The 11,583-nt window shown below is 39.5% G+C and overlaps 1 protein-coding gene across 2 annotated transcripts in view; it reads left to right on the top strand.

The window, feature by feature from the left end:
• The window catches only part of CNOT10 (CCR4-NOT transcription complex subunit 10), a 69,007-nt gene that overhangs the window by 13,946 nt on the left and 43,478 nt on the right, over positions 1 to 11,583 (top strand). For both annotated transcript variants that reach the window (XM_024116525.3, XM_007125246.4), the window contains exons 2-5: positions 1,431 to 1,525; positions 2,427 to 2,588; positions 7,793 to 7,943; positions 10,414 to 10,556. In XM_024116525.3, the coding sequence (XP_023972293.1) occupies positions 1,431 to 1,525; positions 2,427 to 2,588; positions 7,793 to 7,943; positions 10,414 to 10,556 (551 nt within the window). The remainder of the gene's footprint in view (positions 1 to 1,430; positions 1,526 to 2,426; positions 2,589 to 7,792; positions 7,944 to 10,413; positions 10,557 to 11,583) is intronic.

Here is an 11,583-nt window from a genome sequence, read left to right as displayed (position 1 = left end):
CAATTTTTTTTTCTTTTTTCTTTTTTTTTTTTTTTTTTGTGGTACACGGGCCTCTCACTGCTGTGGCCTCTCCCATCGCAGAGCACAGGCTCCAGATGCGCAGGCCCAGCAGCCATGGCCCATGGGCCCAGCCACTACGCGGCATGCAGGATCCTCCTGGACCGGGGCAGAAACCCATGTCCCCTGCATCGGCAGGCAGACTCCCAACCACTGCACCACCAGGGAAGCCCAGTAATTTTTTAAAAATTGGAATATATAATTAGCAATTTCTTAACTGAGGGATATTTAAGGATATCTCTAGTTGTGTTATTTCTAGACATTCACTTTTATAAATAGTGCTGCAGTAAGCATCTTTGTGTATTTGTAGAGTGAATACCTAGAAGTGGGATTGTTTGGTCAAGGCTATGTACATAGACAGGTATTGGCAATTCCTTACCAGGAGGTCTTAACCAGTTTACGCTCAGACCCAACAGGTGTTGTCCTTGAGTAGGTTAAGACTTGGTTCAGCTGAGATTTTTATGTTTATTTTTTTAATTAAAAAAATCTAATTTTTAAAAGAGTAAATTGGGTAGCAATTGTGAATATTAGAATGTACATGGACAGTTCCGTTAAGGAAGCTTTTTAAAAAAATTTTTTTTTCGGCTGTGTCAGGTCTTAGTTGCAGCATACAGGATCTTTTCATTGTGGTGCACGGGCTGTTCGTTGGGCGCATGGGCTTCTCTCTAGTTGTGGCGCGCAGGCTTCTCTAGTTGTGGCACGCGGGCTCCAGAGCACGTGGGTTCAGTAGTTGCAGCGTACGGGCTCTCTAGTTGTGGGGTGCGGGCTTAGTTGCCCTGCGGCATGTGAGATCTTAGTTCCCCAACCAGGGATTGAACCCGCGTCCCCTGCATTGGAAGGCAGTTTCTTAACCACTGGACCACCAGGAAAGTCCCAAGGAAGCTTTTTAAATGTATTAATCTTGGCTTTTGGATTTCTTTGCCTGGAAATTACCTATGAGTTCTTATCAATGTAGTTTTCTCATTGTTAAATGTTGCTGTGTTCCAAATGGTTTATAAACTTTTTGAAGGCATTGTACATGTATTTATAATCTCCTTGTGTCTGCAGGGCCTGGCATATTTTCTTGAATATGTGGGATTTTTGGTATATGGCTGGGGGACAGATCTAATATTTTTAAGAGAACACAATAGTCTCAGCCTGAATGACCTGACAGAGCTGTAATCCTTACATAAGGATTTCCACAGCAAAAGGAAACATTTCTTAAGTTTTCGAAGGAATGGCTTCTTCCTTACTTATGACACTAATAGCCATTGTGGTTGAGACAGGTCTAACTTTGGCAATTTCATTAGAAAGAAGACAATTAAGAAAACTAGGGACACATTCACTGCATTTACTATTATTTCTAAAGAACTATAAAACTTGTGTGTTTGCAGATCAGGGAGCAGAGAAACATGAAGGGACAGGTCAGTCCTCTGGGATCACTGATCAAGAGAAGGAGTTGTCCACCAGTGCTTTCCAGGCTTTCACAGTAAGAAGTGGTTTCGCTTAATCTGTTCCATTTTTGGTAACTGTCAAGCATGAATATTTTCACAGTGAATTTTTTAATTTATAATTTTTGTTCTGTACTAATTCAAGAGTTTTAAGTTTATAGAGTAGGTTTAGGTTTAAAATTTTTTTTTTTAATTTTAGAGTTTAAATATGGTGAAAGGAATGGAAGTAATTTGAGCCATTCCCAAATTTTTGTGTTTCCATAAACATATTTTAACTGTCATAATGTTGTTTTTAAGTCTCTTAAATTTAAATTTGTAAATATGTGAGTCAGTCTTTTCATTTTACTACTCTCTTCAGTTCTCTTCCTTGACTGTACTTTAAAATGGAACCCCAGAAGTTTATTGTCAAAACTAACTTTTCTGACATTAAACGATATGAAAGAAAACATTATTTGATTATCAAGTTACATACATGTAAGTGGAAGAACTTGATACTTGGGTATTCCAAGTATACTAGAAATTAAAATTTTGAGTAATTAATCTTATTACCTTTGTTGGCTAGCCTTGGCTGTTATACCTTGCTAGCAATATGTACTAATATATATCTGATTATAATATATATTATATATAGGTATATTACATACCCGTATATGTGTGTGTGTCTTGTAGATATAATGCACATGTATCACTGTTAGAGTTTCATTCTTAGGAAATAAATATCCACTATTTTTTTTCAGTTTTATTGAGATATAATTGACATATCACAGTTTCTTAATTGGCATGACTCTTACTTCAACTAGTGACTTTAATTAGTATATTTAGGGGAATAATATCTGTCTTTGTAAGAATTTTTAAATAAAGATCAATGAAATATATTTGGAAATGAATGTATAGTTCTTTAAGTTGGTATGTAATTTTGTTTGTGTGTTTTTGTTTTAGGCTGGAAATTATGATGTCTGTCTGCAACATCTTGCCTGCCTACAAGATATAAACAAAGACGATTATAAAATAATTTTGAATACAGCAGTAGCTGAGTTTTTCAAAAGTAACCAGACAACAACAGATAGTTTAAGACAGACACTTAACCAGCTGAAGAATCAGGTGATACATAAATGAATTTCATTATAAAAATATTGTGGTGCTCTCTAGATTGTGAAATTAGTTAAGTAAAATTAATTTGACTTCCTATCTGATATTAATAGCATAATTTCTAATATAAAACATCTGTTGGGGGCTTCCCTGGTGGTGCAGTGGTTTAGAGTCCACCTGCCGATGCAGGGGACACAGGTTCATGCCCCGGTCCGGGAGGATCCCACATGCCGCGGAGCAGCTAGGCCCGTGAGCCATGGCTGCTGAGCCTGCGCGTCCGGAGCCTGTGCTCCGCGACAGGAGAGGCCACAACAGTGAGAGGCCCGCGTTACCACAAAAAAAAAAAAAATTTGTTGGTATTAATTTTATTTGTATAAAATTCTTATTCCAGGAAATGAAAGGTATGCTGTGTGATTTTATTTTCTATTGGTTTTTGTTTTTGGCTGCGTTGGGTCTTCGTTGCTGCGCACAGGCTTTCTGTAGTTGGGGCGAGCGGGGGCTACTCTTTGTTGTGGTGCGCAGGCTTCTTCTCATTGTCATGGCTTCTCTTGTTGTGGAGCACAGGCTCTAGGCGCTCAGGCTTCAGTAGTTGTGGCACATGGGCTCAGTAGTAGTGGCTTGCGGGCTCTAGAATGCAGGCTCAGTAGTTGTGGTGCACGGGCTTAGTTGCTCCGCGGCATGTGCGATCTTCCCAGACAAGGGCTCGAACCCATGTCCCCGGCATTGGCAGGTGGATTCTTAACCGCTACGCCACCAGGGAAGTCCTTCTATGGGGTTTTGAACTTGAACAGAATAAGCTAATACACAAAATTTGAATGAGCTTTGGAGTTTTGAGAAAGAATTAAAATAGAAATATAGGAGAAGAGTAGCTGCCGAGATTTTATCTTATTTATAACTGCAAAGATCTGATTATTAATAATAATGTCAAACTGTTTTAGCATTTTGGATTAGGAGATGATTAACTGATCAAATAGAAGATATTCTGATTTATATATGGTTTGGGACTTGCCTTGGTCATTGGGCATAACAGCATCACAAGGGTAGACCTTTGATATTCAAGATGGCTAATAGCAGACCTTTAGTGCTTACTGTGTAACAAGACCTTACATAACTAAGATCCTCGTATAGGACATCTCACTTATTCCTCCCAGTAGCCCTGTGAAGTAGCTACTATATTTTTTCTCATTTTACAGATGGGAAAGCTGAGGTACAGATGGTTGGATAAATTGTCGAAAGACACAAAGCTTTTAAGTAATAAGAGCTACATGAACCCAGTTCTGTTTGTGTTTTTAGTTACTGTTTCATGCTGTACCAGGTCTTGAGACCTTTTTGAGCCCCCATCCTGGATTCATGAGTACCACCATACTGTGAAAGCATCACCTAAAATGTGACATGGTTAGAAATAAGAGACCCCTTCAGGCTCTCCATGACTTTATAGGAGTAAAGTAATTTTTCAACCCTATTAAAATTCATCAATGAAAAGGAAAATAATAGCCAACATTTATTAAATGGTTATTACTTGATTCCATATTTCATATTAAATGCTTTTTATGTCATATCTCGTATAATCCTCACATTCAACCCTTGTGGTAGGTATTTGTTATCTCAATTTTTAATTTTTTTTATATTTTATTTATTTATTTGGCTGCATTGGGTCTTAGTTGTGGCATTCAGGATCTTTGTTGCAGTATGTGGGATCTTTCCTTGCGGTGCACAGGCTTTCTACTTGCAGCACATGGGCTCTCTAGTTGTGGTGCACAGGCTCCAGAGCATGCTGCCTCAGTAGTTGCAGCGTGAGGTCTTAGTTGCCCCTCGGCATGTGGGATCTTAGTTCCCCGACCAGGGATCGAACCCGTTTCCCTTGCACTGGAAGGCTGATTCTTAACCACTGGACCACCAGGGAAGTCCCCTATCTCAATTTTAAATTGAGGTTTAGAGAGCCTACTAATTTTAATTTTTACAGCTAGGAAGGGGAGAAGCAGGATTTGAACCAGACCTTCTGACTCTTGAGCCTGTTCTCATAACTGCCTCAGTCTTTGTAAATGTATATGTCATCACATTACATCATTGCTCTAGTCTTATTAACCATGATTTATCTGGAGCTCCAGAATCAAAGGAAAGATGATGTTTGCTGATGTCTAGTACTTGTGCCCTACAACCCCATAGACAGTTTCTTGCAGGGAACATTAATTTGGGCTTTGAGTACAAGTTCATCCTGAAAACTTTTTTTAGAATAAGAGGCTCCTGGGGACTTCCCTGGTGGCACAGTGGTTAAGAATCCACCTGCCAGTGTAGGGGACACGGGTTCGAGCTCTGGTCCAGGAAGATCCCACATCCCACAGAGCAACTAAGCCCATGTGCCACAACTACTGAGCCTGCTCTCTAGAGCCCAAGAGCCACAACTACTAAGCCTGTGTGCTACAACTACTGAAGCCCATGCACCTAGAGCCCATGCTCCACTATAAGAGAAGCCACCACAATGAGAAGCCCATGCACCGCAACGAAGAGTAGCCCTGCGCGCAGCAATGGAGACCCAGTGCGTCCAAAAATAAATAAAATAATTAATTAATTTTAAAAAAAGAATAAGAGTCTCCTTCAAACTTCCTGTTAAGCCAAGACAACTGTTTTTTGAAATCCTTTCATCAGCCTTTATTCTTTTTTTTTTTTAATTTAATTTTTGGCTGCGTTGGGTCTTCGTTGCTGCTTGTGGGCTTTCTCCAGTTGCACCAGGCTGGGGCTACTCTTTGTTGTGGTGTGCGGGCTTCTCATTGCGGTGGCTTCTCTTGTTGTGGTGCACGGGCTCTAGGCATGTGGCCTCAGTAGTCGCGGCACATGGGCTTAGTTGCTTTGCGGCATGTGGGATCTTCCTGGACCAGGGATCAAACCCGATTGGCAGGCGGATTCTTAACCACTGAACCACCAGGGAAGTCCCAGCCTTTATTCTTAATAAGATTGGTTCAGTAACACACACACACACACACACACACACACACACACACACACACAGTGCCTTCCAACTCTCTTGAGCTTCCTACAAGTGTTTGTGCTTGTGTCTCCTTGCTTTCTCTAAATCATACTTCTGTTCAGTCACATGTGTTCTGGGCATAGTGACACACCTTGTCAATCTATTCCACTTTCAGTGACTTTTTATCTCATTTAGTGAGTAGTTTTTGTTCCGGCTGGAGCAATTACTAGATTATTTTGGTGAATCATAGAAAATGTGGCAAAGTTATTCATATCATAAGTTCAACCTTTGCTGAAACCAAAACTCCTTAATTCGTCCAAAACCCCTTTTTCTGGCTGAGAATTATCCCTTTGGTAGCTTATTCTCTCTTCATTGCATAACTACCTAGAAGTGTTATCTTTCTTTGGAAATTGAGTTTTCTCTATTTAAAGAGACTATTTTTAATCACTTGAAGATAGAGACTTGATAAGTGAAAATTATAAAGACCCCAAACTCATTGAGATGCACATGCTATTAGCTAGCTAGGACCAATTGTTAACAATTGAACCCTCCTGTCAGGCTCACCACATGGGTGATTGAAATCTGCAGAAGTCTGATTACAAATCACTATGTATCATGGACTTTCTGTTTCTTATCATTAGCTAGACCAAGGTTGTTAAGTCCCTGTACAGTCGAACCTGGAGGTCCACGGGGGTTTGATTCCAGGGACGCCCCCCCCCAACCCGTGGTAGCAAAATCCACAGTTCAAATCCCTTATATAAAATGGCATAATATTTTGATATAACCTACATGCATCTCTTCCTATCTTCCTGTATACTTTAAATCATCTCTAGATTATTTATAATTCCTGATACAATGTAAATGCTATGTAAATAGTTGCCAGCGCACAGCAAATTCAAATTTTGCTTTTAGGAACTTTATGGAATTTTTTCCCCCAAGTGTTTTCAATCTGTGGTTGGCTGAATCCACAGATGTGGAACCTGTGGATACAGAGGGCCAACTGTATGTCAAAATTCCACTGCTTAATTTAGGAAAATGTCAGTCTTAGAATTAATTACTTAACATTCCTTAGTAATTTACTGCAGTCTTTGTGGTAGCAAAGAAAGATAAATTTTAATACAGGTAGAATTCCATTTTAATGTGTTCCATGGAATTACAGAATGGTTATAAAACTTGATAAAAATTTAAAAGCCTATTACAGAAAGTGGGTATACAGATAGTCATTAGCTTTAAAATGCTAAGTGTTGTGACTTTTCTTCTTTTGGTATCAGATGTGGATGTTAGGGTTCTAGTAAAGCCATTAAAAGCCAATTTTCACCACCATGTGTGACAAAGTGTATTTTTGTTGTTCATTATTTTGAAAAATATTTTTTTTAATTGTGAGAATAAAACCTGAACATAATAGGAAAATCAGAAAATATACTTTCTAGCCATATGACCTTAGGCAAGATAATTAAGCTTTTTTTCACTTGTTTCCTTATTTATAAAAAGGAAATGATAATATCTATGTCCTTGAGGTATGAGAAGAATTAAATGAGGTATTCTCTGTAAAGGGTTTAATGTAGCAGGCCTGGCACATAGTTAAATAGTATTATTTGTTAATGTTTAAATTTACTTTGGTTTTTACAAAATGGAATCAAGCTTATGTATATGTACCGCATAACATCCTCATAGGAAAGGTCATTTTGAGTTTTGTCCATTCCCTATGTAGCCTCTTGCTACGTGAGGCTGGAAAGTGGGAATCCAACTCAGAAGCCACACTGGCTTTTTGGCTTTTAGAAAGCATTGAGGATACCTTCACAGTGGCAAGGAAGAGACTCGCCTTGCCTTGGGCGAGGTACTTTATAAAGTCCCATCAGCATGTTTTACTTAGCAGAATTTTATATGAATGAAATAACTTTTAGTATGTGAGAGTAATTAAAATCTAGAGGTCCGGGCTTCCCTGGTGGCACAGTGGTTGAGAGTCTGCCTGCTGATGCAGGGGACGCGGGTTCGTGCCCGGTCTGGGAAGATCCCACATGCCGCGGAGCGGCTAGGCCCGTGAGCCATGGCCGCTGTGCCTGCGCGTCCGGAGCCTGTGCTCCGCGACGGGAGAGGCCACAACAGTGAGAGGCCCGCTAGAGGTCCTATTAAAAATGTGAAAAATTTTAGAGTAAGAAATGTTGGCCTGTGTTCCTGTTTATTCATTTAGATTCTTTCACTTTTGCTCTTTCGTACTGTTAGAACATAATCCCTGTTGATCGTTTAATAGGTGCACTCGGCTGTTGAAGAAATGGATGGATTAGATGATGTTGAAAACAGTATGTTGTATTACAATCAAGCAGTCATCCTGTATCATGTCCGACAGTATACAGAAGCCATATCCGTTGGTGAAAAACTTTATCAGTTCATAGAACCTTTTGGTATGTTATCTGTCAAATCAGAAATTTGCCTATCTTCTCATACCTGTGAAGGTCTCTGATACTTTTATCTAGATAATAACCTGAATCACAATTACATGTGAGTGTTTAAAGAAAGAAAAAAAGCTGTGTTGAGTTTTCTTAATGGTTAGAAAAAATAAAAATTGTATCACTTTTCGATGAATCCAGGTTTTTCTTTAATATCCCACTGTTACCCCCACCCCAGTTTTTGATGATAACTGTTAGAAATGCTATTTCTAATTGAAAAGATTTACTGATTTTTTTTTTTCTTTGATGTTTAAACACCACCTCAGTGTACCTGATCCTTTCTTTCTTGAGTAGTGTATTAATGAAGGAGTGTTTTGGAATGTTAGGGGACAATGTAGTATTTTATTTTGTATATTGCCTAATTGAAATTTTTGTGGTTAATCATAGAGTAGATAGTATAGAACACAATTAGCTTTTTTGTTTACTAGCTTACAATTACTAACCTCAAGTGAGAGTAGTAAGACAAGTAAGGGCAAAGAAAGAAGAGGGAGCAAATAAAGCAGCAAAGCTGGACCCAGGAAATGTTTGAGAGGGCCGTTGGTTTCCAGCCTGCAAGCAATCAGATTTCAATTGTCTTTTTCTCCATGGCTCCTTTCTTTTAAATTCAAAACACTGGGGCGAATTCCTGATTTATAAACCCCTTATTGCTGTTATGGTCACCACAGAACAGGTAGTGGTCTGTACTTGCTCTGGTGCTTTGGGGAGGTTCCAGGGTCCCTTGTGCTGACGGCTGGCTGGAGAGCTCTCACTGTGGCTCCAGTGAGGCCTTTTCCGGGTGCTCTTCTGCCCTTCAGCCCTGAGGATGCAGTGACTGACAGACTAGGCAGGAGACATCAGTGGTGAAGGATTGTGTGACTAGGGACCAGTTCCTTTCCCCTGTAAAGCTGGAAATCAGTTATACTTCTAGGATGGCACAGATGTGCTTTTGCTAGAAAGCTGGTTTTCAGAATTTCCAGAACAGTTAATGAAATGATGTTCATCTTTACTATGGCTGAGCAGAATACAGCAACCACTAGTCAGTTTTTAGATCCACTTTTCCTCCTTCTTTGAAAAGCTTTTTTTTTTTTTAACTTTATTACTTGGCTCTTCATACAACATAAATTTATTGAGCGTACCCTATGGAGCAGACACTGTTCTAGGGTCTGAAGATAATACAGTGAATGAAATAGAGAAAGTCTTTACCCTCATTAAGCTTATGTTCTAATGGCAGAGAGAGGCAATACGGTAAATACATATGGCGAGGTAGTTAAATACTGCAAAGAAAGGCTAAAATTGGGTAAGAGGCTTGACTGGGGATGCTATTTTTAGGTAAGGTAACTGAGGAAGGCCTGGGATAAGGCACTATTTGAGAGCGGCTTGAATGAAGAGAAGCGGTGAGCCATGCAGCTGGGGGAAAGCATCACAGCCAGAGGTAGTAGTAGTGTGTGCGGAGGCCCTGAGGCGAGCGTGGTCCTGGCAGGTGAGGAACAGCAGGAGCGCCGTGGTGACTGGAGCAAGGTGGGAGCACAGGGCTAGCACTGTAGCCTAGGGAAGGGCTCACTTTTTCAGGTGTGGTGGGCAGCCCTTGGAGACGTGTAACCTTTGCACATCAACTGCACTGACTTTAGTTCTAAATGGATTCTACTCTGGCCACTGTGTAAGAGCAAGAATGGAATCAGGAAGACTTGTTAGGAGGCTCTTAAGGGCTTTTGAAATGTTCAGTTCTTGATTATAGCAGCCTTCTTTTAGACCCTTTCCATTTATCTTCTCTTTTGAAAGGAAAGGAAAATAGTGTTATGTCATATACCAGATTAACCCTCCTCTCTTCGCTGGGCTCTTCTTCCTTTGAAGTTTTTGTCTTTATATTTTCCTCTTGGCTGTTTCAATTTTCTGGTATACTCCAGTCCACACCTTGTTTCTTTTGTGTCTATAATCACCCTGTTTCTTTTCCCCATCTCTGTGCCTAGAAAGGAAGTCTTTTTCCTAGAGTCACAGGCCTTTTTAGAGTTAGAAGGAACCTCAGGGGATCGCCTGGTCCACCCCCTGCCTTCAGGCATGTGAAGTATTCTCCCCGTTTTACAGGTCAGCCAGCTGAGGTCTAAGTAGTTCAGTGATGTGCAGAGGCTGCACATCTATTAAGTAGCCAAGCAGGCACTGGAACTAGGGTTTCCTTCCACCTAAAGTAATACTCCTCATTTCATGTGCTGGTATTTGGTAGATATTTTGCCAAAGGAATTTCAGACAGTAGAATCCTTGATATGAGAGGCCCTGATATTAGATGCCTAATAGAATGACATTGTCGCTTCCATCCACAGCTCTAGGTAATAAACATTCCTTTAAGTCAAGACTCAGGCTTTGCTTTTTAGAGCTTTTTCTGTGGGGAATGGTCTGAGATACTTGCTTCACTTTGGATTGTGACTTTTCTTTTCATGTTTTTTTCCCCCAGAAGAAAAATTTGCCCAAGCAGTGTGTTTTTTGCTCGTAGACCTGTATATATTAACCTACCAAGCTGAGAAAGCTTTACATCTTCTTGCTGTTCTAGAAAAAATGATTTCACAGGGCAACAATAACAAAAATGGAAAGAATGAGGTGAGTGTTCTGAGGTGATCAGACTAAAATGTAAAGTATGATTAATATTTATGGTTATTAAATATTGTTTTAACAGCTTTATTAAAATATAATTTACATACACAAAATTTATCGTTTTAAAGTGTACCATTCAGTGGTTTTTAGTATGCTCACAAAATTGTGCAGCCATTACCACTATATAATTTCATCACTCCGGAAAGAAACCCTGTACCTGTTAGCAGTGATTCCCTTTCCCTCCTTCCCTCAGCCTCTGGCCACCACCAGTTTACTTATCTATCTCTGTGGATTTGCCTCTTGTGGACGTTTCATATAAATGCAGTCATATACTATGTGACCTTTTGTGATTGGCCTCTGGTATATTATTTTCAGTTTACCATGTGTAGCCTGTAGCATTCCTTTTTCATGTATTTCATTCCTTTTTATGGCCAAATAATATTCCGTTATGTGGATATGCCACATTTTTTAATCCATTCATCAGCTGATGAATGTTGGGTTGTTTTCCTCTTTTGGCTGTTATAAGTAATGCTGCTATGAACACTGATGTACAAATTTTTGTGGGGGCATATGTTTTCAATTCTCTTGGGTATGTATTTAAGAGTGGAATTGCTGGATCATTTGGTAACTCTATGTTTAACTTTCGGAGGAACTACCAGACTGTTTTCCAAAGTAGCTGCACTATTTTATATTCCTACCAGCAACTTTTCAGGGTTCCAGTTTCTCCACATTCTCGCTAGCCCTTACCTGTCTTTTAAAAATTGTAGCCATCCTAATGGGTATGAAGTAGTACCTCATAATAGTTTTGATTTCCCTAATGACCAAGGATATATGTTCACATCTTTTCATATGTGAGATATTAGTTTTACAGAATGTGAAGATTAGAATGAAGACAACAAAATTCCATAATCTGGGAAAATTTCATCATTAAAGTTCTTTAGAAAGAGGACATATTTATGACAATTAAGCTTCACCACGTTCTGGAGACACTTGGTGTAAATTAAGAATACATCTTCGTTCTTGTGTTTTTCAT

This window comes from Physeter macrocephalus, chromosome 18, assembly GCF_002837175.3.
Source record: "Physeter macrocephalus isolate SW-GA chromosome 18, ASM283717v5, whole genome shotgun sequence".
NCBI classification, from domain to species: domain Eukaryota; kingdom Metazoa; phylum Chordata; class Mammalia; order Artiodactyla; family Physeteridae; genus Physeter; species Physeter macrocephalus.
Note: the sequence above shows the minus strand (reverse complement) of the source record. Positions and strands in the feature narration are given on the sequence as shown.